The sequence below is a fragment of the Euprymna scolopes genome, chromosome 32, assembly GCF_053919585.1.
Source record: "Euprymna scolopes isolate OS-2025 chromosome 32, ASM5391958v1, whole genome shotgun sequence".
NCBI classification, from domain to species: domain Eukaryota; kingdom Metazoa; phylum Mollusca; class Cephalopoda; order Sepiida; family Sepiolidae; genus Euprymna; species Euprymna scolopes.
The window spans coordinates 90,066,302-90,090,921 of record NC_136513.1 but is presented as its reverse complement, the minus strand read 5'-3'; the positions used below and the strand labels follow the sequence as shown (position 1 = coordinate 90,090,921).

At 36.5% G+C, this 24,620-nt stretch overlaps 1 protein-coding gene across 5 annotated transcripts in view; it reads right to left on the bottom strand.

Annotated features, from left to right (window-relative positions):
• Positions 1 to 24,620, bottom strand: part of LOC145256478 (F-box/LRR-repeat protein 5-like) — a 248,024-nt gene that overhangs the window by 158,883 nt on the left and 64,521 nt on the right. For all 5 annotated transcript variants that reach the window (XR_013863997.1, XR_013863998.1, XR_013863999.1 and 2 more), the window contains one exon: positions 3,979 to 4,188. Coding sequence is in view for 2 of the 5 variants with exons in the window: in XM_080115421.1 (XP_079971547.1) it covers positions 3,979 to 4,188 (210 nt within the window). In the remaining 3 variants the exon portion in view is untranslated. The remainder of the gene's footprint in view (positions 1 to 3,978; positions 4,189 to 24,620) is intronic.

The following is a 24,620-nucleotide window of genomic DNA, read 5'->3' as shown; positions in this document are numbered from 1 at the left end:
AGGCAGCCAATCCCAACACGCTAGACTTGTCGGCTTTGATGGTGTGTAATCATGTCTTTAGTGAACTCCCGGGTGTCTTCGCTAATCTTTGAGTGGTTCTCGAGCAATTGCTTCATGGATGAACTTGCCTGTGTTGTGGCATGCAGTGTGGCCAAACCAACAAAGTCTCCTCTTTAAACATGCTTGGGTAAGTAAGGTGGTGAGGGGGATAATCTATGACTATAACTGTGGATATTATTTGATTATTTTTTCCTCATCTTCTCTCCTAGTAAGAAGGATGACATTATCGTTTCATGTTGAAAAATTGGAACATGTGTGTCATCAGATTTTTATCTGTTTGTCAACTGTTTCAGGAGGTTTGAAAACACTTTTTAAAGATCGTGGCAAGCTGGTCTAATGGTTACCATACTTGACTCACTGCCTCTAGGCTTTGGTTTCAATCTCAGCTTTTTAAAAAAAATTTTTACTTACAAGAAGTGAACTGTTTAGAAAAAACAATGTCTAATATTCCTTCGTGTTTTTTTTTGTTTTGTTTTACTTAATTTCTTTTACATGTTAAACGTTAAATTTTATACCAGACAATGCCTTGGACATCTTCTAATTATAAATAAAACAAGTTAATATTTAAATCCATAATTTTGAAATATTTTGTATTGTAGAGACAAAAAGCAACAAGAACTCTTTATGCCAAATTGGCATAAGTAGAGAGTGTCCAAAAAGTCACTGAAGGGTTTGGAACTTGAATAGATTCTTTATTTTTGATGATGTCTTTCTGTAATTTTAACACAAATTAACTAAGACATTGGGGGGGGGGTGGAATGCAGAAATTTAAACAATTTTTATTCATGAAAAGTAATGTCTTTTAAATGTTGCCCATTCTCAGCTTCACATATTGGTGCGCTTTCCAATCGTGACAGATTGCAGAATCTATGAATTGCGATTTAAATCCCTTATTTCGTTCCACGAGCTGGCAGATCTCGAAACGTCAAACTCTATTGCAAGAATTGAAAGAAAACATCAGAAATGAAATAAGTAAAATCGCAATCCAGAGATTCTGCAATCTGTCATGAATAATGTTTTGGAAAGAGCACAAATATGCGAAGCTGAAAATGAGCAACATTTTTTAAAATTGATTATTTTTCATGAATTAAGATTGTCTGAATTTTGCTATATTCCAAGAATCATGTGAAATGATCAAGTAATTTTTTTTTAGTAATAAAACCAAATTTTATTACTAAGCGAGACAGTCAATTTTAGTTGGCCATGTTTTTGATCCAGCATAAATAAGGGGGAGACAATTCAATTCAAAGAATCAAGATCCAATTCAGTCTTATAATGAATACATTTAGTATTTGAATTGCTAAAATCATAAATTTGGATTTTCTTAGTTAAAAAAAAAAATATTTGATCAATTTACATGATTTTTGGAATATGACATCTTTATTCTGTGACGTTTCCTGCACTTTTTTTTAAATTCTAATAAGCACCCAATGTTTTTTTGTTAATATTAAGTAATTTAATACGAAAAGAATAAATTAATAAGCCTTTAAAATATTTGCTGATTAAGGGGAGGTAATTCAAATTAACTTTAGGAGTTTAGAAAGAGGAAATGCTGACTGGCTAGGCCCCCCCCCCCTCTCACTAGCAATGACATAAAGGGAAATGGTAATCTGGCTGTTTCGTCCCATTAGTGACCAATAGCACAATTTTTTTTTTGTTTTTGTTTTTAATACGTAAAAATAAAGAAGACATAGAGCAAATAGACTTCCTCTTTCTTTGTGGTTTATTTAAAAAATTGAAAGTTTACATTTTTGTCCAAAATCCCCCTATATTAAAAAACAAAATAAGGAAAAATTTGTATGATGTATATATCTGACAAAATGAAAATATCATATTCTAAAAATCATAAATTAATCAAGTAGTTTTGATTTTATAAAGAATTTTCTTATTTCTTTTATTCACATCCACCTCAAACAAATCACATTGCCACTTGGATGTAAGAGGTTACTATTTGGGACCATGCTTAGAGGAGAGGAGCAAGATTTCCGTTTATATTATACTTGTTTGGGTGTCCGACATTGCCCGGTGTTTGGAGGTGTGTGTTGAGCAAAACAAAAGTGGTAATAGGCAAGCAGGCTTGAACCTATAACTGCGAAGGGGGGAAAAGAATGTGGAAAAAAAAAACGTGCCGTCTTTGCCGTTGCGCCCATCGTTAATCTGTAAGTGGTGAAGGTTAAGGCTAATCAACGGAAAAGAGGGAATGACTTTCGAAAATATTGGTGAAAAAAGCGACCGACTCCTTGTAGAAAAGTGCTTAATTGAGGGCGAAGGAATTAATGTTTTTGGCCAATTTTTCAATATTTGTCGTCCGAAGGGTTGAGCTTCAAAACACTACCGATCTCATGAAAATCCGTCGCCTCTGTCGAAAGTTTAAGGCAGACATACGAACATACATTTAAACAGACAGGTGAGATTTATATGATTATATTTTAATTTCTGCATGTCAGTAGAGTTAGGGAAGCAGGTAACAGGAAGGGAATTCCAAAGTGTATCTGTTAGAGAGAAGAAACTATTAGAATAGAATGCTTTCCAGTGAAGGGGTGTGATTTTGTTGCTAACCAGGTTTTTCGAGGGTATGTACGTCGAGAAGGCACAAATGCAAGGCGTTCATCAGAGCACATTTTATTAACATACTTTTTAAAATAAGCACAGGGATGTGACATTACAGCAGTGGGCAGGGGTTGGAACTTAGTTGACAGTGCGAGAACTTATTAGGTTGGAGACTCTTCTTTAGGAGGAAAAGACTAGTGGAATACGAACGAGAAAAAATACTCCACGCATGGGCTTTGTAGAAGTAAAGAATACGCTCAGGTGTAAGTAATCTTCTAGCATAATAGAGGGAATCCACCTTCTTTGCAGCAGCCTTTGCAATCTATATATATATATATATATATATATATATATATATATATATATATATATATGTGTCTTATTTGTAGTATTCCAAATTGTTCTGGGTTTATATAATTCAGTAATCGTTCATATACCAATAAATTTTAAGTAAAAAAGAGATGGCTTAAACAGTAAGCTACAAAATTATCGTATTTCATAATTGAGCATTCATATATTGTTTTAACAGAAACCAAGACTTCAAAGAATGGGTTGATAGCAACAAATAGTGTATTTCATCGTTAGTTACAATTGTTTCAAGACTAGTCGGACAAATCCAAACATTATGGTAAAATACTTTCGCTTGATTTCTTTTCCTTATAAGGGAAATGATTTCCATAATGTTTTATTGTTAAAGTGTTTTGTATTCAATAAGTCTGTTCTTGTGAAAATTTTCAAACGACATAATGTTTGAATTTGTCCGAATAGTCTTGAAACAATTGTAACTAACGACGAAATACACTATTTGTTGCTATCAATCCATTCTTTGAAATCTTGGTTTTTGTTAAAACTATATATATATATATATATATATATATATATATATATATATACACACACACAGTAGTAGTAATTGTGTGTGTCTGTGTACACCTCTCCTACAGCCCATACCAGTGGACGGATCATGACCAAACTTGGAATGGTGATGGTCCCCTACCTAGGGATGGTGCATACCATTTTTCAAGGTCAAAATCAAGGTTATATATATATGTATATTCTCCTACAGCTCACACCAGTGAACCAATTATGACCAAACCGGGCATGATGATGGTCCCCCACCTAAGGATGGTGCACACCATTTTCCAAGGTAAAGGTCAAGGTCATAGCCTATATATATTTACTCTTTTACAGCTCACACCACTAGACTAATCACACTGTTTTTTATGGTTAAGGTCGGGATTTTGCTAGTATCTTCAATAATTTCAATATTTAAAGCATCCCAAAATAAAATCAAAAAAGTGCAAAGCGAACAAATTTTAAAGTGGAGATTACTAACAAAAATAAAAAAAATACAAATTATCCAAGTACCTTTCGACCAAGCTACCGGATAGATACTGGTCCAGAGTGATGGATCCAATGCAATTCGTTTCCAACGTTTAGAAACTGCGGCACACTTGGTCAGTTCCAAGGGATTCAGAAATGAGAAGATTTGAAGCCACACTTCATCAGGCAACGTGTATTCATCACAACACGTTTCTTCAACTTCTTCTTTGTCCTTAGTTTCTCGCAAAACGGAATCTGCAAAAACAAATAAAGAAAAATAATTGTACAATTATCTCCCTTTGTTTCATTATTTTTTTGATACAAACACTGATAACTTACTAGCAAGACCTGTGGAAAGTCTACAGTTTGGTCCTTCGTCTGGTTTACTTTTCATGCATTCTATGGACGTCTGGTACAAATGCAAACCTTACAATATTATTGTAGGCTAGGTTTTCACCTGACATGGGTACGATTGCCTATGCTTCTGAATCGCCAACTTTTTTCACTAAAGAATCAGTTGCTCAAAAATAGTGTTTGGTCGATAAATCAGAATCAGAATATTCGGAAGTTTTGGAATCGGAAAAATTTGAGCCTTATTTCATATTCCAAAAATGATTTTTTTTTTTTTTTTTTTGCTAGTACTAATGATGAAATGATAAATATTTGTTTTTTTTAACTATTGATACAACCAAAATCATAATCATAATAACAAATTTGGTAAAATCGCAAAATGGCACTACAAGAAATGGTACGTTGAAATATATTTTATACATTTATTTTAAACTAAAGCAGGAAGTCCGGTTTGGTAAACAGAACATTTTCACATCGAATCTAAGTTTTTTTTATTTTTTTATATAAGGTAGTCACCACTTATCAAGGCCCGAAAGCCACCCGGGGATAAGGGTTATTGCGTGTACAGTAATCAATTGGATAGTATTGTAGTAATCATTAGTATTGGAGATTTGATAAAGTGTCTTACTTAAGGGGGCGGTTCATCAGGAATTTGTTTATGTTGGACTTACATCCAGGTTGTAGTCAGGTGGGAAACAGGCAAACGGAACAGAGTTCCACAGGCGTTCACTTCTAAGAAAGAAGCTTTGCTCATAGAATCTACGTTTTGGTTTTGGCACAGATAAAGAGTGGGGAAGATTTTTGACAGTGGTTCCAGCTAGACGGGTGTTTATCGTGAAAGATTGGTGGGGGGTAGAGATTGGAGCTCAGACGAGCATTTGCCATGGAAGTAACAATAAAACAAGGAAGGACAGGCTCGCAATGTCTCTTCTGTGGGAGAGAGGTTGCAGGGAAGAGAAAAGGGCATCCCTCACTAAGCCACAAAGCCTATTTTGTACTCTGTGAAGGCAGGATAGGCTGTTTTTAGCAGCTCCTGTCCAGATGTGGCAGCAGTACTCCATCCTTGGACGTTTTCATCTGATAACAGTACTGTCGCATTTCGGGTCGTTTATGCTTCTGAATTAGCAATGTATTCTATCTAGAAAGATATCAGAGAAACAAATGCCAATGATATATAGATATGAAACTGAATGAGTGAATAAGTATGCGTGGTTCTACTTTTAATTTTCTCCTACATTATCAAAAAAGATTAATTATATGATTAATGTTATATCTGGTTATGTCCGGTCGTACAATACGTTTAAACATGATATTTTAATTTCTGTAGATTGCGTATGTATCAATCCTCTATTGATCATTATATCTTACGAGAAATAATTTGCCTCGGGGGAAAAAGTGGGAGAGGAGTGGATTCACAAAACTTTTTTTTTTAAATAACAATAACAATAATGATAATGATAATACCGTACATCAAATTCCGTCTGTGTTTGTTTACAATACCATGTCAGCTGATATTTGAGTTTGACGATGAATACCCTGGAAAAATCATTTGTGATTAATGTTTAGTTTTAAAATATGCAAACGAAGAAATGATTTGCAGCGATTTTAAATGGTACCTTTACTTTTATGGTAAATTGAATTCATTAATAAAAAAATTTTAAAAAATTAAAATAAAATGGTGAGGTACAACCAGGCTTGAACAGAGGATTATTAGATCTGGAGTCAAATGCTCTACTTCTAAGCTATATCTCCAGATGCCAATAATTCTTTTTTTTTTTTTTTTTTAAGAAGAAATGATTTGCTGAGATTTTATTATCTCCCTTGACCAGTGTAACATAAAATATTCCCTTGTAAAAATTTTTCTTTTTTTATCTATAAAAAAGATTACATTTAGGATTGGATTTTTTTTTTTCAATTTTTAGTACTTATCAGGTGAATTTCTGTACAAAGCATATCTAAGAATGCTGCCAGAACTATAAATTACTTTTGTGTAAAATTTGAAAAAAAAAAAAACTTTGCAAGGACCTACGAGTATATAGTGTAACAGATAAAAGTGTTAAGTTATAATCTAGATCAGAGGTTTCAAAAGTTTTTAAACAGGGGGAGGCATATTGGTGACTTTTTAGAAATATGTTAGGCAAAATAAAAAATTAAAAAAAAATGACCTAGCTGTGTTTCATATCACTTTGCTAATTAGCTTTGCTTTTTAGTAAAACTGCTTCTACAGAGCGTCATTGTTTTCATAATTTTATGAACAAAAAGAAAAAAAAACTATTGTCACACATTTCCATTTTTTTTTTTTTAGTTTTTCCTGAATATTTTTGTTTTCCATAAGAGCTCCACAGGCTGAATTAAAGATTTCAGTGGGCCGGATTTGGCCCATGGGCATAGTTTAGAGACCCCTGATCTAGATGACGGTTTCGTTGTATTTGGGAATCAGTATATTCTGAACGGAACCCTTTTTAATCAAAGGGGATAGTTTTGTTTTGTTCTTTTTAATTTTTTTTTACTTTAATTCATCCTAGACAAGGAACACTGTGAATTAGAGGCCAGATTTATAGGAGCATGCCAAGTAGGGAGCTGTGCTGTAAAATAATTGTTCACATTACATTTAAATTTCAGCATGTTAATACAGTCAAGAAATCAGAAAGCAGAGAGGAAATCCTAAAGGCAAGCAGTTTGAAGAAGGAAGCTACTACAGTAGGAAGCCTTCTGGCATCTGGAGACTTCCATAATGAAGGGGTGTGATTTTGCTTCTTGTCAGGCTTGTCGAGGGTATTTACCTTGTTGAGGACTGGGTGGCCTATTTATGTTATAGATGATCCCATCCTCCATGTGTTAATGAATGGTAGAGTTATTGAAAAGCAAAGGTCACATAATGAAGAGACAAAACATACCGACATATGATAATGTAAGAATGTAGATTCATTTACATAAATCTACATGTGAGGAAATGAATATAGAAATAGTAAGAATGAGAGTTCGTTGAGAAGAGAGTAACGTTACTTGCAGTTCATATTTGATGATAGGCTGACGGGTTAGTCACGAGAGCTGGTTGGGTGGCCATGCCAACCAGGAGTGCGATATCATCACATCTTGACTGGTTGAGGGTCCAACAAAAAAGAGGGAGAGATATACAAAACAGGAAGTGATGTGTGACTTTTTTCTTTTTTTTTTTTTTTTTTTTTTTACACAGGAATCATCGCTTATCAAGGCCTGGAGGCCACTCAAGGATAAGGATTAATGGGTATACATTAGTCAATGTGATTATAGTGTAGTAAATATAAGTAGTTGGAATTTTGTAAATTGGATTACTTAGGGGGACGGTTCATCAAGAACTTGTTTACATTGGACTTGAATACAATCAGATTGTAGTCAGCCGGAAAGCAGGCAATCGGAAGAGAGTTTCACAGGCGTGCAGTTTTAAGAAAGAAGCTTTGTTCATGGAATCTGCATTTAGGTTTAGACATAGATAAAGAGTGTGGGAAATTATTGATAGTGGTTTTGGCTAGACGAGTGTTTTTCATGAAAGTTTGGCGAGAGTGGACCATAGATTGAAGTTCAGCTGAGCTTGCTCTCTGGTGGCCAGCCATGTATCACCAGAGTTAAAGGGTGACAATCCAGTTAGCCTAGAAATTTCAATTCGCACAACGTTGAGGATGCATAAGTGCAGCATGTTAGTTGGACAAGATTTTAAAACAAGCGCAGCGATGCACCATTGTGGCGATGGAGCGATGGAACAAACCCTGGATCTTGATAGACAATGTCGGACATATTAGGTTAGAGACTCTTTTTTATTTTTTTAAACTCTATTCAAGAAAGAGAGCTAAGTGGTTCATACACCAACCTAGATGGACGGATGGTGACGTTTTAGAGATGGAGAATACTGACAAGTACGAGAAATTTTCTAGTCTGGCAGAAGGAGCCCACCTTCTTTGCAGCTGATGTGGTAGTATCTTTTATGTATTATTATTCGTCGGACTATAATTCTCATCTTGAGTGTCATTTTTCACAACGTTCCGGTTGATGTAACCTTCGACCTTCTTCAGGTGTTTTTTTGTCAACTCAGGAATTTGGATGGAATTTCGAGCGGAACCCTTTATTTACGTCATCGGGGTAACGTGCTCTTGTTCCGTCAGCCATGACTGGATAGAGGTCCTATGTTATTCGCAAATGTATTTTTTCGGTTGCCCACACTGAGGATCGAACCTTCAGTACTCTAACCACTGCGCCACAAGTTCGACTAGATAACACCTGAAGAAGGTCAAAGGTTACACCGACCGAAACGTGAAAATCACACCCAAGATGAGAACAATAGTCCGACGAATAATTATACAAATAACCAATCCTCATCTCAAAAATTCAGAAACGTCAGTATCTTTTATGTATTTATAAAAAAAAATCCTTAAGTTTAACACTGCTGGGAGCATTCGAATGTAGCTTAAATTTAAATTAGAAAACATGGTTGGCTGCCAAGGATCTCTTCAATAATAAGAGAAAAAAGAACATGATATACGAAACATTGCTACAGAAGAAAAAATGAGGTCGTCAGTGATGTGGTACTGTGCGATCCTAAACATGGAACCACCAAAGTAGAAAGACTTGTCAAGACATACACAAAATTATTGATAGAGGATACTGGCTTACAACTTGAAGATCTTTTTAAAGCTATGGAAGATAGAGACATGGGGAGAGAAAGAATCAATTTGACTCAGGGAACCTGCCCGATATGATGATGATGATGATGAGGATGATAAAAATCTTTACGATGCATGTACTTGTCCGATATGATGATGATGATGATGATAAAAATCTTTACGATGCATGTACTTGCCCAATATGATGATGATGATAAAAATCTTTACGATGCATGTACTTGTCTGATATGATGATGATGATAAAAATCTTTACGATGCATGTACTTGTCCTATATGATGATGATGATAAAAATCTTTACGATGCATGTACTTGTCCGATATGATGATGATGATGATAAAAATCTTTACGATGCATGTACTTGTCCGATACGATGATGATAAAAATCTTTACGATGCATGTACTTGTCCGATACAATGATGATGATAAAAATCTTTACGATGCATGTACTTGTCCGATATGATGATGATGATAAAAATCTTTACGATGCATGTACTTGTCCGATATGATGATGATGATGATAAAAATCTTTACGATGCATATACTTGTCCGATATGATGATGATGATGATAAAAATCTTTACGATGCATGTACTTGCCAGATACGATGATGATGATAAAAATCGTTACGATGCATGTACTTGTCAAGGAGCCGGTTTTTGTTTTGTTTTATGGCATATCAACACGTTTTGGGTCATTTAATGCTAAGACAGCGAAGATGTTATATTTCAAAAATCATAAATTGTTCACATATTTTGTTTTTTTACTAATAAAATCAAATTTTATGACTAGTGATTTTTGGTCGGCCACATTTTTAAATCCAGCATAAATAAGGGGGAGACAGCTCAATTCGAAGTATCAAGATCAAATTCAGCTTTATAATGAATACATTAAATATTACAAACGCTAACAATCGCAAATTTTTATTTTCTTGGTTAAAAAAAAAAGTATTAATCAATTTACGTAATTTTTGGAATAGGATATCTTCATTCCTTGACAAGTATGTACATCAAGATATTTCAATATTTTTTAATAAGTAATCCTAAATAAGTTTTTGTTATTAATAACATAGATTAAGTAAATTTATATAAAAAGGAATACATTATTAAACCTTCTTTGCAGCAGATATGGTAGCATCTTCTTTGTATTTATTACAATTCATGTCACCCGTGAATGTTCGGCCAAGCACTTTGAATGTTAGACTCTCGGGAAGGATGCTATCAGCCGCAGCAATTGGTGGTTGGTACGGTTTCTTGTAAGCTTGCTCTCATCTCGTTAGCCATGACTGGGTAGACACCTTATGCAATTCATAACTGTATGTATTGATTTCTGAATTTTTGAGATGACGATTGATAATTTGGATTATTTGTTTTTATCTTGATTTTTATTTTCACAATGTTGCAACCAATGAGCTGCTTCAGGTGTATCTTGTTGAACTCAGGAATCTTCCTGTCAAACTTGGGAATCGGTACGGAATTTTGAACGGAACCCTTTATTTAATCTAAAGGGGTCGGATGCTCTCCTCCAATCAGTCATAATCGAGTAAAAGTCTTAAGCAATTCAAAATTCTTAGTATTGTCCACTGTGAGGATTGAACCTTCAAACTCCTGAGGAGTGTCGCTTTATACTGAATTTTACTTAATATTTTATCCATTATGCTGCAGGTCCTTGCAGATTAAAATAAAGGGTTCCATTTAAAATTCTTTGCATATTCTAGGCTAGGTCTTGTGAAATAGTTTATGAATGGTTAGGCACAAATATGAAGAAATAAATTGGATGAAAGCGATTCTGCATAGATCAACAATAATAATCATTTATTAATCATTTGTATGTGAGAATTATTATGAAATAGGGTTTTAATTGTATGTCACTATTAAACTTTCCCATTTTGTTATAGTCTGGTCAATACAGGAGCAGATAACTCTGGGCAGACCATATTCTAGAATTGAACAAAAACATTCCAGGGTTCAATAAGATACACCTAAAGAAGTTCAGAGATTACATCGGCAAAAACATTGTGAGAATGGTATTCCAGATGAGAACAGTAGTCCAAAGAATAATTCAAATAATATGAATGTATTATTAGCATCATCTGTACTGATAATCGAACTTTCAGCATCTAGAAGATAGAAAGTCATCACAATTCAAGAAGTGAAAATATACAAGTGTTGTAATTTAGTAACAATTTCCACATACTTTATATTTCAAGGTAAGACCTCTTTATCAAATAGTGGTCATTTCAAATCTCTTTGATCTCATGTGGATAATTATATTTTTGTTTTATTTAAACACTAAAATAGCTAACAAAGAGATAAAAATCTGATGACTCTCCCCAGCACATACCTATTTTCTAATTTTGACCACTTAGCAGCCCTTTTCTCCGAATGTAAACTGTTTAACAAGTTTTCCACATATCTGAATACCCTACATACCAAATTTCAAATCTGTAGATCAAAAATTCGTTGAGTATATAGGCTGAGAATTGTCCTCACACACACACACAATCTCACTTTATATATATATGTACATTGTGACATTTTAACCTCAACTTATCTTTGCTTTCAATAAATATATGAAGCTTCATCGTTATATTAAGTTTAACATTTGTTTTACATCTTAAGGTCTACAATTCAATAACAGTGACATTTTTTCTTCTTCCTTGTTTCTGTGTCTCGTATGGGCTGATATGTTCTGCATGCTTTAATTCATTGAACTCATTAATTCGACTACCATTTTTTTTTTTATTAACGAACGTGTATAGTGTTCCATAAATCCTGTGGAGCGTGAAATTAAAGTCAAAATAACCATTTGATCAGGTTTACGTACACACCCAAAATTTCAACGATCAACAAATTTTATTTTGTTGCATCATCATCAGTTTAATGTTTTACATGCTGACATGTGGTGGATGGCTTTTAAAAAAAAATTTTTACGCTATTTCGCTTCCTTCCACATCCTCGACGTGGTTCGTTGTTGCCTTCGTCATAGGGTCTACAAAGTGAATACTATGATTCACAGTGAGGTGTTGGAAACCTTATCTACCTTCCAACAGTCGGATACAACTGTTGTACCCGGCAGAATATATTTTTTATTATTGGAAGGAGGATTTCGGCATTTCGATTTGGCACGGTGACCAAAAAACCCTCCTTGTCGGTGATATCATAGCCGCCGAAGACCAAGAGCGGTTCGAGGATTCTCCCTACGTTATGTTTCCTCTGCTTGAATAGAGATTCGTCAATCTCTACAGTGTGCCTTGGGCCACCTATCTGCCGGGGATTCCTCAGGAAATACTCCTGACAAATTTCCCTCAGAAAGTTCTTCCAATCAGTGTACGCGTGTTCGGATATAACACTGCATTCTCTTATTATTTTTTAGGGTTGCCATTTCGAAGGCCCATAAGTAGATTATTTTTTACTATTGTTGCAATATCCAAATTGGATCGTGCAAAAACGATCCTGTGCACAAGTATACCCATTGTCTACGTTGTCCAGCTATCCTTTACGCACAATCTTTTTTTTTAATAAACATTTATGCTTACATTTGTTACATCTCATTCTTTAGGAAAGTAATTTCTTTTCCTGACAATATGAAATTGTCCGCATCGGCGTTTCCATTTGTTTTTCTAACATGCACAGATTTATTTCCATGGCTGTCATTTTTTTCTGTAGTCAATTTCTTCCAATTCGATTGTCGTCTGCTTACGGTTACATATTTTTTTCATTGGCCAATCAAACTCCAAGTTATTGAATTAAAAAAAAACGTAAAAATAAATAAATCGTTAAAAATAACTAACCAGAAACTAAAAAAATACTATATACCTAAAAAGAAAAAAAAAATAACTAAATAAAGTCAGATTATCGTTTGAACATTTGAACAACACTCGGAGGACGCCGATGATTGCCGGTCTCGCCTGATCCGGGCTTGACAGGAAATCACAAGGATTCGGGTCAAATTATGCAACAGTACCTATTTTTCTTCTCCCACATACTCTCTTCTAACTTGGATGCACGCATCTTTCAGCTACTGCTGCTAATTTCTTTGCAAGCCAGCAATCCTTCGCTGCTGCTGCTATTTTCCCACGTGTCCATATTGTTAATGTAGACATTGGTTACCTCCCTTGCTTCAGTTACATGGTTACCTCCCTTGCTTGTGGTGATATAAATAGGAGTCGGCCATCTTGGTTTAGTCAGTTCGTTCGTACAGTTTAGACAGACTACAAGTGTCTCAACAAATGGTAGCAGAGATATCCCTCTGTGTGCGACAAAACGAAAAAAAAAAAAAAAAAAAATTTTTTTTTTGTACAGCTTGTCTGTAGCACTAGACAGATCGGATATCGGATATGGCAACTTCGAACAAACAACCTCCATTGTTGGAGGGGGAGGATGTTTACGAGAACTGGAAACAAGACGTTGAAATGTGGTCGTTGTTCACGGATCTTTCTGAGGAAAAAAAAGGGCCAGCAGTGTTTTTGACGCTACCACCGAATATTAGAGAATGTGTCCGTGAATTGCCAACAAGTGACATCGGCGGACGAGATGGCTTGAAGATCTTAATAAAGAAACTGGATGACATATATTTAAAGGATGAACACACGCGCGCTTACATGACTTTTAAGGAATTTTACACTTATAAAAGATCGTCAGGTACCAGTATAAATGACTTTCTTGTTCGTTATGAGTTTTTGTACCAAAGATCTAAAAAATTCTACATTATTCTACCGGAAGGAGTGCAAGCTTTTCTTGTTTTGAACGCGGTTAACATATCGGAAGAGAACAAAAAATTAGCGCGGACAACGTGTTCTGTTTTGACGTATCAAAACATGAAGGAATCGATAAAGAAAGTATTTGGTGACATTTATCGTGAAGTAAATGTACCGGCAGTGAAATCAGAGCCCGAAATCGTCAACTATAATTATTCTAAACCGGGTAACAACAAAAGGCGTTTTCGTCGAGGACAATCTAATCCATGTGACCGAAGTGGAAACGTGTTGTTGTGTTACAAATGTCAGTCTCCGAACCATCTAATTAGAGAGTGTCCTAGAAATACGCCCAGGTTTACGGAAGCGACAGAACAAATACACATTACGTTGTTCATTCAAGAAAATATTTATTTGAACAGTACAAATGAAAAAATCTCAAATCTTGTAAAGGAAACATTTGGAATGGCAGTCTTGGATTCTGCTTGTACTCGCACACTGGCTGGCGAAGTGTGGCTTGATGTTTATTTAGATACTTTAAATGAAAGTGACCTGCAACTAGTGAAGTATACGAACTCAGACCGGAGTTTTTGTTTTGGTGATGGAGTGGCTGTCACAGCAATTAAAGTTGCTAAATTTCCGGTTACACTCGGAGGTATAAGAGTTTATATCGAAGCAGATATTGTGAAAAACGACTTTATAAAGGCGATTGAGGAGGTTTGTGAAAACTGTCAAATTTGCCTTAGATTTAAAAAAGCTCCACTGCGACCGGTTGTGGGATTGCCTCTTGGCAATAGATTTAATCACACAGTTTGCATGGATTTGAAAGAGTTCATCCACAATGAGGTGTGGATACTACATCTCATTGATGCCGCTACCAGGTATTCAGCGGCAACATTGATCAAAACAAAGAAGAAGGAGGAGATCATCAAAAACATCTTTATGATGTGGATTACCTATTTCGGATCTCCTGTTCGTTTTCTGAGTGATAATGGGGGTGAATTCAACAACGAACACTATAGACAGATGAATGAAAAACTCAACATAGAGACCTGTACTACTGCCGCAGAAAGTCCATTCAGCAACGGTACTGTAGAACGTCATAATTTGATAGTTGCTGAGGCAATGAAAAAAACAATTGACGATGAGAAGTGTGAACCTGAAATTGCCTTGGCATGGGCTATTTGTGCAAAAAATGCCCTCCTCAATTACTCTGGACACAGTCCAAATGAACTTGTATTCGGTTTCAATGTAAATACACCCTCAATTCTGACAGACCAGTTACCTGCTATGGAGTCCTCTACTACAAGTGACATGGTGAGAAAAAATTTAAATGCTCTCCATAGTGCAAGGAGAAACTTTTTGGAAGCTGAGTCCAGTGAGAGAATTAGGAGAGCTCTCAGGTCTAATGTCAGAACTTATGCTGATGAAGATTATGCTACCGGAGACCAAATCTATTATCGGAGGCAGGGTTTTAAAGGATGGCGTGGTCCAGCAAAAGTGTTAGGCAGAGAAGGCCAGTTTGTCTTAATCAGACATGGCGGAGCATTTTATAGGATGCATCCGTGCCAATTGATGAAAGTGAATAAAAACAACGAAAAAAGAACAAAAAAAGCTGAAATGCTGGGAAACACTACAGAAGGGAAGAATGAATACCTTTCAGTTGAGGAGGAGGAGTTGCAGAATCAAGTGGTAGAAAGTGAAGATATAGACAGAGAAGAAGTTGTTGATAGTTCTACCACTTTAAGAGATAAGACTGAAAAACCTGGCCGAAATAAGACCATAACTTATAAAATAAATGGAAGTGGGGAGTGGAAGAAAGGAAAGGTTATGTCAGTACAGCCTAAATCAACTGGCAAATATAGTCATTGGATCAATATAGAACCTGAGGATGAAAACGAGGATCAAGTTTGTATCAACTGGAATCATATTGATCATTGGAGAGAAGTGCCCCAATATACTGAACAGGAAAATGTAGTCCTGCTCACCGCTGAACAAGAGCAGTTGAAAGCTGTAATGGATGCCAAGCATAAAGAAATAAAAAACATGAACACCTATGAAGTATTTGAATGTGTGCCATACACAGGTCAAAAAACAATATCCACAAGATGGGTGATTACTGAAAAATTCAAGGATAATCAGAAAACAATGAAAGCTCGCCTTGTAGCACGGGGCTATGAAGAAAATAGTAATCTGAAAACGGACTCCCCAACATGTAGCCGTGAAGCTATGCGAATGGTCATGCTAACCGCATCAATAAAGAATTGGATGCTGCAGACCATAGATTTTACCTCAGCCTTTTTGCAAGGTGGTATTTTAGAGAGAGATGTGTACCTGAGGCCACCATCTGATGTTTGTCCTAAATCTCAAGTGTGGAAATTAAAAAGATGCATCTATGGATTGAATGATGCTCCACGGGCATGGTACAAGAGAGTTACTCAGGCTTTGATTGAATTAAAAGGAGTAGCAAGTGCTTATGATAATGCATTGTTTTTGTGGCATGATATTAAAGGAAATTTGACTGGAATTCTTGCTATGCACGTGGATGATTTTGTTTTCTGTGGAAACACAGAGTTTGAAAGGGATGTGATTGCAACATTGAAAGAAAAATTTAAGGTGGGATCTCATGAAAGTGGAACATTCAAATATGTTGGACTGAATGTTAATCAACAGGAAAATGGGATCACTGTAGAACAAGATCTATATGTATCTTCCATATCTCCAATAGAAATAAGCAAAGGGAGGATACTGAGGAAAAATGATGAACTGAATGAAGAAGAAAAGCATGAGTTGAAGAGACTTGCAGGTCAGATGATGTGGGTTTCAACTCAAACACGCCCTGATATAGCTTTTGATGTGTGTAAAATGAGCAACACTGGAAAGCATCCCAAAGTAAAAGCCTTATTTGAGGCGAATAAAGCCTTATCAAAATTGAAATCCAAGAAGGGTTCTATAACATTTCCAAAATTGGGAAAGCCCTCAGATTTACACATTTTGTGTTATACTGATGCCTCTTATGCCAGTCTGGAAGATGGATCTTCACAGGGTGGTTTTGTTGTCTTTATTGGAGGAAGTACTGACAAAATGGCCCCCATGTGTTGGGCGTCAAAGAAATTGGACAGAGTGACAAAAAGCCCATTGGCCTCAGAGACTCTTGCTCTGAATGAGGGAGCTGATGCTGGTGTTTTGACTGCGGTTATGATACAAGAGGTATTTCAGTTATCTAAATTGCCAGACGTTCTCTGCAAGACAGATAATGCATCACTTGTGGAGACATTGAATTCCAACAATCTGGTAAGCGATCGACGATTGAGAATAGATGTAGCAAGGCTGAAGGAAATGAAGAGTAGAGGAGAGATACAGATAGAATGGATCAAGGGTTGTGATCAGGTCTCTGATTGTTTGACCAAGGCAGGAGCTTCGTCTGAGCTTCTAAGGGACTTGTTAAATCAGAAATAAATTATTCACTTGAGGACAGCAGCAATGTTAATGTAGACATTGGTTACCTCCCTTGCTTCAGTTACATGGTTACCTCCCTTGCTTGTGGTGATATAAATAGGAGTCGGCCATCTTGGTTTAGTCAGTTCGTTCGTACAGTTTAGACAGACTACAAGTGTCTCAACACATATGCTCCATGTAACATCAGGTCTGTTTTCACAAACATCAATAATCATGGCTCATCCGTCCCCCCCTCTGCATTCAGACCAATTCACCATGATGGTCTTTACAGTATAGTAACTATAGTAGGTTTCCATTACTTGCTATAGGGGCAGTTCTCATACAAAGAACATCTATATATATAAAAGACCGATGTAACGTAAAATATTCCCCTGTACAAAACATATCTAAGAACACTGCCAGACATACAAATTAACTGTGTGAAATTTGCAAAAGATAGGCTTAGTTGTTTCGGAACCTATAAGGAATGACCTCACACACAAAGTGACTTTAATATAATAGTAGCGATCAGCCAATGAATGAGGCATAAAAAAGTCAATGAATATTAAATGTTGAAAAAGAAAAAAAAAAACTTGTAACAAAAATAACTACTCATTAACCTCCACTAGACACACACCTAAATGCTTAAATAAAAATGTGGATTCCATGAACAAAGCTTCTTTCTTAGAACTGCATGCCTGTGGAACTCTGTTCCGTCTGCCTGCTTCCCACCTGACTACAATTTGGATGTCTTCAAGTTCAACGTTAACAAATTCCTAATGAACCACCCTCTAAAGTAAACACTTCATTAAATCTCCACACTAACATACTGTACTTGCAATAACCCTTATCCCTGAGTGGCTTCCGGGCCTTGATAAGTGGTGACCACCGTGTAAAAAAAAAAAACACACACACACACACACACACACACACACACACACACACAAAAGAAGAAAACTTACATTTCAAATTCATCAGCTTGTCAAATCCAAAATGTGTCAGGTAAAACACACCAGGAAAATGATCTATCAAATCAAGGTAACGAGCGTATTATTGGTGAGTGGCAGCTTTTTTTTTTTTGGGGGGGGGGGAGGGGGCTCTGGCCAGTCAACCTTTTCATGCGCACTTTGTTGTTTCACAACAAATAAAAAAAAAAAAAAAATTATAACAAATTCTGATTTGACAAATTATATTTAGTTTTTGTGAGAGTCATTGATATTGATGAATACGTTTTGTCTCATTTTCATCGTTTACGGATATTTTCGGAAGTCAGCTCAACTTGAAGATTTCAAAGTTCAAGAACAAGTTAAAATCAGGTACATAGAAATTGAGGAATGCATTTTATTTCCATTATTAGTCCTTACAGACCTTTTTTCAAAAGTCAGCTCAACTTTTTTTTTTTTTTTTTTTTTTTTACATAGGCATCACCACTTATCAAGGCCAAGAGGCCACTCAAGGATAAGGGTTAAAGAGTGTACAGTAGACATTGGACAATATAGTAATCATTAGTAATGAAAATTTGGTAAATTTGATAACTTATATAGAACGGCTCATCAAGAACTTATTTACGTTAGACTTGAACACAACCATATTGTAGTCAGCCGGAAAGCAGGAAAACGGAAGACAATTCCACAGGCGTGCAGTTCTAAGAAAGAAGCTTTGTTCATGGAATCTACGTTTGAATGCGCATGGTTCAATAACAAGTTAGATCAGGTATGTAGGCATTTGAAAATATATTTTATTTCTATTATTAGTCCTTACAGACTTTTTTTCAAAAGTCAGCTCTACTTGAATGCACATGGTTCAAAAACAAGTTAGATCAGGTATGTAGGCATTTGAAAATACATTTATTCCCATTATTAGTCCTTACAAACCTTTTTTCAAAAGTCAGCTCTACTTGAATGCACACGGAACCATAGCAAAATTAGCCTCCCTGGCACTCGTACTCGGGATGTCCAGAAAGCAACGAACATGGATCAATGCAGCCAAAATTCATCATATCAGACAACTGCTATTCATTACAACACTCCCCTTTGAAGGGAGAGCTGGTTTTCCCAAACATCTTGGGGGAAACAAACAACATACGCAGAAACTGGCTTGCAGCCAAAGTTAAGCGCGTTTCATTCCCTATGGCGTGATGGTTGACCTCATTTAATTCACGCACCTGCCACATCACATTTAATAATTTGACTTTTTAATCGTTTCATTTCGCACATTTCCAGTTCTCTGCCAGCATAGTGTGGTGGGAAGTCATCAGCCTATTAATATCAAGGGTTCGGGTTCGAGCCTATCTACCAAAACTTTGTTTTTCTTTTACACCTCCAAACACCCAGGCAACGCCGAGCACCCCCGCTAGTATATATATATATATATATATATATTCTGCACTTTGGCTTTAAACTGTTAAATTTTTAATTCCATATCAACATGCTTACTATGAACAGTGGATTTTCTATTATGTAACGCATATGCGCTCAACCAATGGCTCCTACTGTATCGAACATCTAAACCTTACTTCATCAACATCCGAAGGAAGATGTGCCAAGCCTTACTATCGCCATGGCAGATAAAAAAGAAAAATACTGTAATTTTTCTGATGAAGATTCTGTCATGAATCAAAATATCGAATTTAATTTTAATGAATAAATATGTTTATTTATTGAAACAGATTTTGCACTTGTTTGGCTTTAAACTGTTAAATTTTTTAATTTTATATATAATAATTTTCTGCGGGGGGTACAAAATTTAATTATTGCAATCATGACAGGAACACCAGTTTTGATGTTCATGATTAAAAGTGGGAAATAAGAGACAAAAAAAAATCAATTTAATGGGATGAGGCCAGCTGACCGGTTTCGGCCTCACTTTTCATAAGCTGAATTGAGTGATTTACTTTTTTATAATAATTTTATTAATAAAATCAAGTGAAATGTGAGACAATACGTTTAAAATAAAATAGACGGGGGACATACATCTATATGTATGTAAGGCAAAATGTGTGTATGTATGTATGTATGTTCTCTTTTTGTGTATGTCTGCAAAAGGCTTTTTCGCCGTGATTCTCGGTCGGCTCGCTCATTCATAAAACTTTTTATATCACGTCTAAACTTTTTATATGCTGTCTAAATGATAATATCTACGACTTAACAACGGGGGTCATGTGTGTATTTAATTTGCTCGACTTTTACGAGCTTACCACATCTTGAAAAGCGAATGATCTGGCTTGCAGCGCAAAATTAGGTCATATATCACGCCACTTCCTTGCACCTGTTTATTTCGCTTTATAAACCTTCATATAACACCCTTATCAGTTCCTCTCCATCGTGGCCGAGATGTTTAGGTGTCTGGCTTTTTTTTTCCTTTTGTTTCCACCTTCGAATCACGGCTTTGGGGTTCAATCCCACCTTTCTACTAAAACGTTTTTTATAACACACACACCTCCAAACACCCGGGCAACGCCGGGTACCCCCCCCCCCCGCTAGTCTTCTATATATATAAAAGCGAAAATGTATGTGTGTTTGTGTGTCCGCTAAAAACTTTCGACAGACACAACGAAAATTCACAAACACAGTATATCGAAGCGCCATCCTTTGCTCGAAAAATATCTAAAAATTGGCCAAAAACGTTCATTTTTTCACCCCAAAATTGATAATTTTCAAGGGGGGGGGGATGGGGGGGGGGTTAGGGGGGGGAGGAGTCAACAAAAATAGTCCTCTCGTGACGACCACCGGTTCTACGCATGCGTCAGATGACGTCATGACCTGATTTACTTTAAATAGTTAAAAAACTGACTAAATTTCATGTACGTCGCGTTAGCGTGTTGGTTCATTATCTAAACGGTTTGGGTTCGAACCGTGGTGTGAGATGTCTTTTTTTTCTTTCGATTTTTTAAATTTAAATATAGAACCAGTGTTATTTAAGCCATTTTTAACGTAATGTTCATTTTTCTGGGTTTTTTTTTTTTAACTTCGCTAATCCACCCCCAACCACACACCCAAAAAAAATTAATTTGCTCGACTTCGGAAAGATAAATATTCAACATTTGTCACTTACCACATGTGGATTATGCTTTTTCCTATAATAAAAGTGACACTTATTCTGGCAGTATTTTCCGGCGATTGCCGGAAATGTCCGAAAGCAATCAGCTTTGATCAATGTGGAAATATTTTCCTTATATCAAACAATTGCTATTCAATTTGGACAAGGGGAGCTGGTCCCCCACCCCACCCCCCACCAACATCTTGGGAAAATAAAAATAAAAAAAGGTATTCCCGCAGTAAATAAAATACTATCCCGCAGTCAAAGTTGACCTCATTAAGTCATTAAAATGTGCACCTGCCAAATCTAAGTAATTAAATAAATTCAAACGTGTTTCCGTTAGTATCTCACGGTGGGCCAATGGTTAACGTCGCACTCTTTTTTTCACACTTTAATTTCCATCTTTGCCTCAAGGGTTCGGGTTCGATCCTCATAATCACCTACCAAAACTTTTTTTTTTATTTTACCCCCACCCCCAGAGTTTTGATTTACTCAAAATCACACACACCTCCAAACACCCGGGCAATGCCGGCTACCCCTCGCTAGTCTATATATATAAAAGGCAAAGTGTGCGCATTTTTTGTATATGTCTGTCAAAGGCTTTTTTCAGCGGAGTCCTCGGGGCAGTTATTGTTTCTTAGGACCTTTTTGTATGCTACCTAGATTATAATATCTACGATTTACGAAACGACGTCGCGTGTATCTTTAATCTGGGCAACTTTTACACGCTATTTTCGCCATTTTTTTTCACTCGCCGCATGTTTGTTTGGTTTTTCCACATAAAAAAAGCGAAACTTTGAAATCGAAGTCGTGTTCGGTCCAGAAATTTAGACACTCCCCTTTTTAGGGGAGCTGTTTTCCCCAACATTTTGGCTGAGGAAACAAACAAATACGCAGAAACTAGCTTGCAGCGCCAAACTTAAGTCGCGTGATGTTTGACATATTGAATTCACGCACCTGTCACTTAACTTTATAATCGTTAAATTAAAACATGTTTCAGTTCCTCTCTCATCCTGCTCGAGCGGTAAGATGGCAGGTTTTTTCACACTTTCTTTTCCACCATCTTCACCTCAAGGCTTCGGGTTCGAGCCTACCTCCCTACCAAATCATTTTTTTTTCTTTTACACCAGCAAACACACGGGCAACGCCGGGCACCCCTGCTAGTCTAATATAGAAAAGTCATTTTGTGATTGTGTGTGAGTTCCTTCCTCATCTATATATATATATATATATAAAAAAAAGGCAAAAGTGGCGCGCATGCATTTTTTTGTTTTTTTTTGCAGGGGTTCTCGGAGGGAGAGGGGGTTTACTATGTTTTAGAACTTTTTATATACTCCCTAGATTATAATATCTATGATCTGTCAAGGGTCGTCATCTCCAGATTTATCTTGGTCGACTTTTATAAAATTCACGCGTGTCTGTGTTTTTCGTATAAAAGCGAAACTAATCGAAATCGAAGGCAGCTCCCAGGCTTTTATTCCAGGGACGTCCAGAAGCAATTAACTTTGATCAATGTGGGGGGGAAACCCTTCATATCAGAAAATTGCTATTCATTTGAGGGTTCCCCTTTTTCGGGGGAGCTTGGTTTCCTCAACATCGTGGGGAAACAAATGAAACGGCGGAAAGCTGAACTGGCTTTCCGCCAACCTTCATTTCTCCACCTGTGTGAACCCATTCACTTTGCAAGTCAACTTTTTGATTGTCGTTGCTAAATTTGAACGCTTTTCACTTCCTATGGCTTCGTAGCGTAGCGATAAGATGACACGTTTTCTTTCACTTTCTTTTCCATCACCGCGTCACGTGTTCAAGCCTGCCTGACAACTAACACATTTTTTCTCCCCCCCCCCTAAAACACCTGGGCAATGCCAGGTAACCCTGCTAGTAGGTTCGGAAACGGCTGAGCCTATCTTTTGCAAATTTCACACACAGGTAATTTACATGGTTGGTAGTGTTCTTACATGTTGTATACAGAAATTCATCGGATAGGTATCGAAAATCGAAAACATTTTATCTTAGTCTTTCTTCTCTTATAGATAAAAAGAATTTTTACAGGGGAATATTTTTGCGTTACACCAGCCAAGTTTACACCAGAGTAACATAAAATGTTCCCTTTATCGATAAGAGAAAAAAGACTATTTTTAAAATCGTCAACACCAGCTGACGTGATATTGTAAAAAAATACAGATGGAATTTGAGGAATGACATAATTATTTTAAAATATTTTTACAAATTAATCCATCGGCCAAATTATTCCTCGCAATATATAATAATCAATAGAGGATTGATTCTATAATAATACATACGTGATCTGCATAAATTAAAATATCATATTTAAGCGTATTGTACGACCAGGCAATGCCGGGCGTCCAGCTAGTTACGACTAATTAGAACAAGTAAAGCAGGATTTTTTTCAAAAACATAACTCAATCCCAGAACTAAAGTATATTTTAGTATGTATTTTGTGATCAGAATATTAGGAAGAAAAATGTTGATTGACTCACATTTAGTATAATGATAGATTAATAATAAATCCATTTAATTTATCTGAGCTCTTGCATCTTTAAAGGTAATGCGTCCTTTGATAAAAAAATGGCACCAAAAAACGAACGGATCGGAATCAAATTCTTCATTGTAAATGTTATTGAGAGCAGAAATTTAGTTTACTGTGTCTACAGGCGCTGAGTAGATTAGATGGCAACGTTGAAAAAAAGCATTACTGTTTTGAAATACTCACAGGGACATTAAGAAATATAAAAGCATAGCTGAATCAACAGAGTGAGAGGGGAGAGAGAAAAAGGTAGGTAGAGCGATCAGATCCTGTTTGGCCACGTCTTTAAAGCGGAGCTCTGGGCGACCACAGCTTCTTGTTCCATTTGCCAGTTCGCTGTAGAGGATATCCTTAGGAAGGCTAGGTATTTATTGAACCATGCTCTTTCACGTAGTCGGTTGAAAGTAGACGCTGCTCTACCTATGCGTGTTTGTAGCTCCTGTTCAATGGATACTCCCTTGTTGATGTTGGATCCAAGATACGCAAAGTTCTTGACAGTCTCTAGTTCATGGCCATTGATAATGATTGGTGATGCATCACCCTGGTGCATCACAACTGTCTTCTTCACACTGATTACCAGTGCGAACTCCGCACAAACAGCGCTCAATTTGTCAACCAGCCGCTGGAGTCCACTTGCGGAGTGCGAGACCAATACAGCATCGTCTGCAAACAGCAGCTCAAGTATTAGGACTCTTCGAATCTTGGTTTTGGCGCGTAGGCGAGCCAAGTTAAAAAGTTCTCAACGAGTATGAAGGAAAACACTGTCTTCGTCCTCGTGATTTCCAAAAGCGTGGTGCAGAAGAACTGAGAAGAAGATGCCAAACAGTGTGGGAGCCAACATACAACCTTGCTTGACTCCACTGCACACGGAGAAGTTGTCAGACATGTCACCCTTGAAGAAGACTGCGGCTGCCATGTTGTCATGGAGTGATCTTATCAAACTAAGAAGAGTTGGTGGACA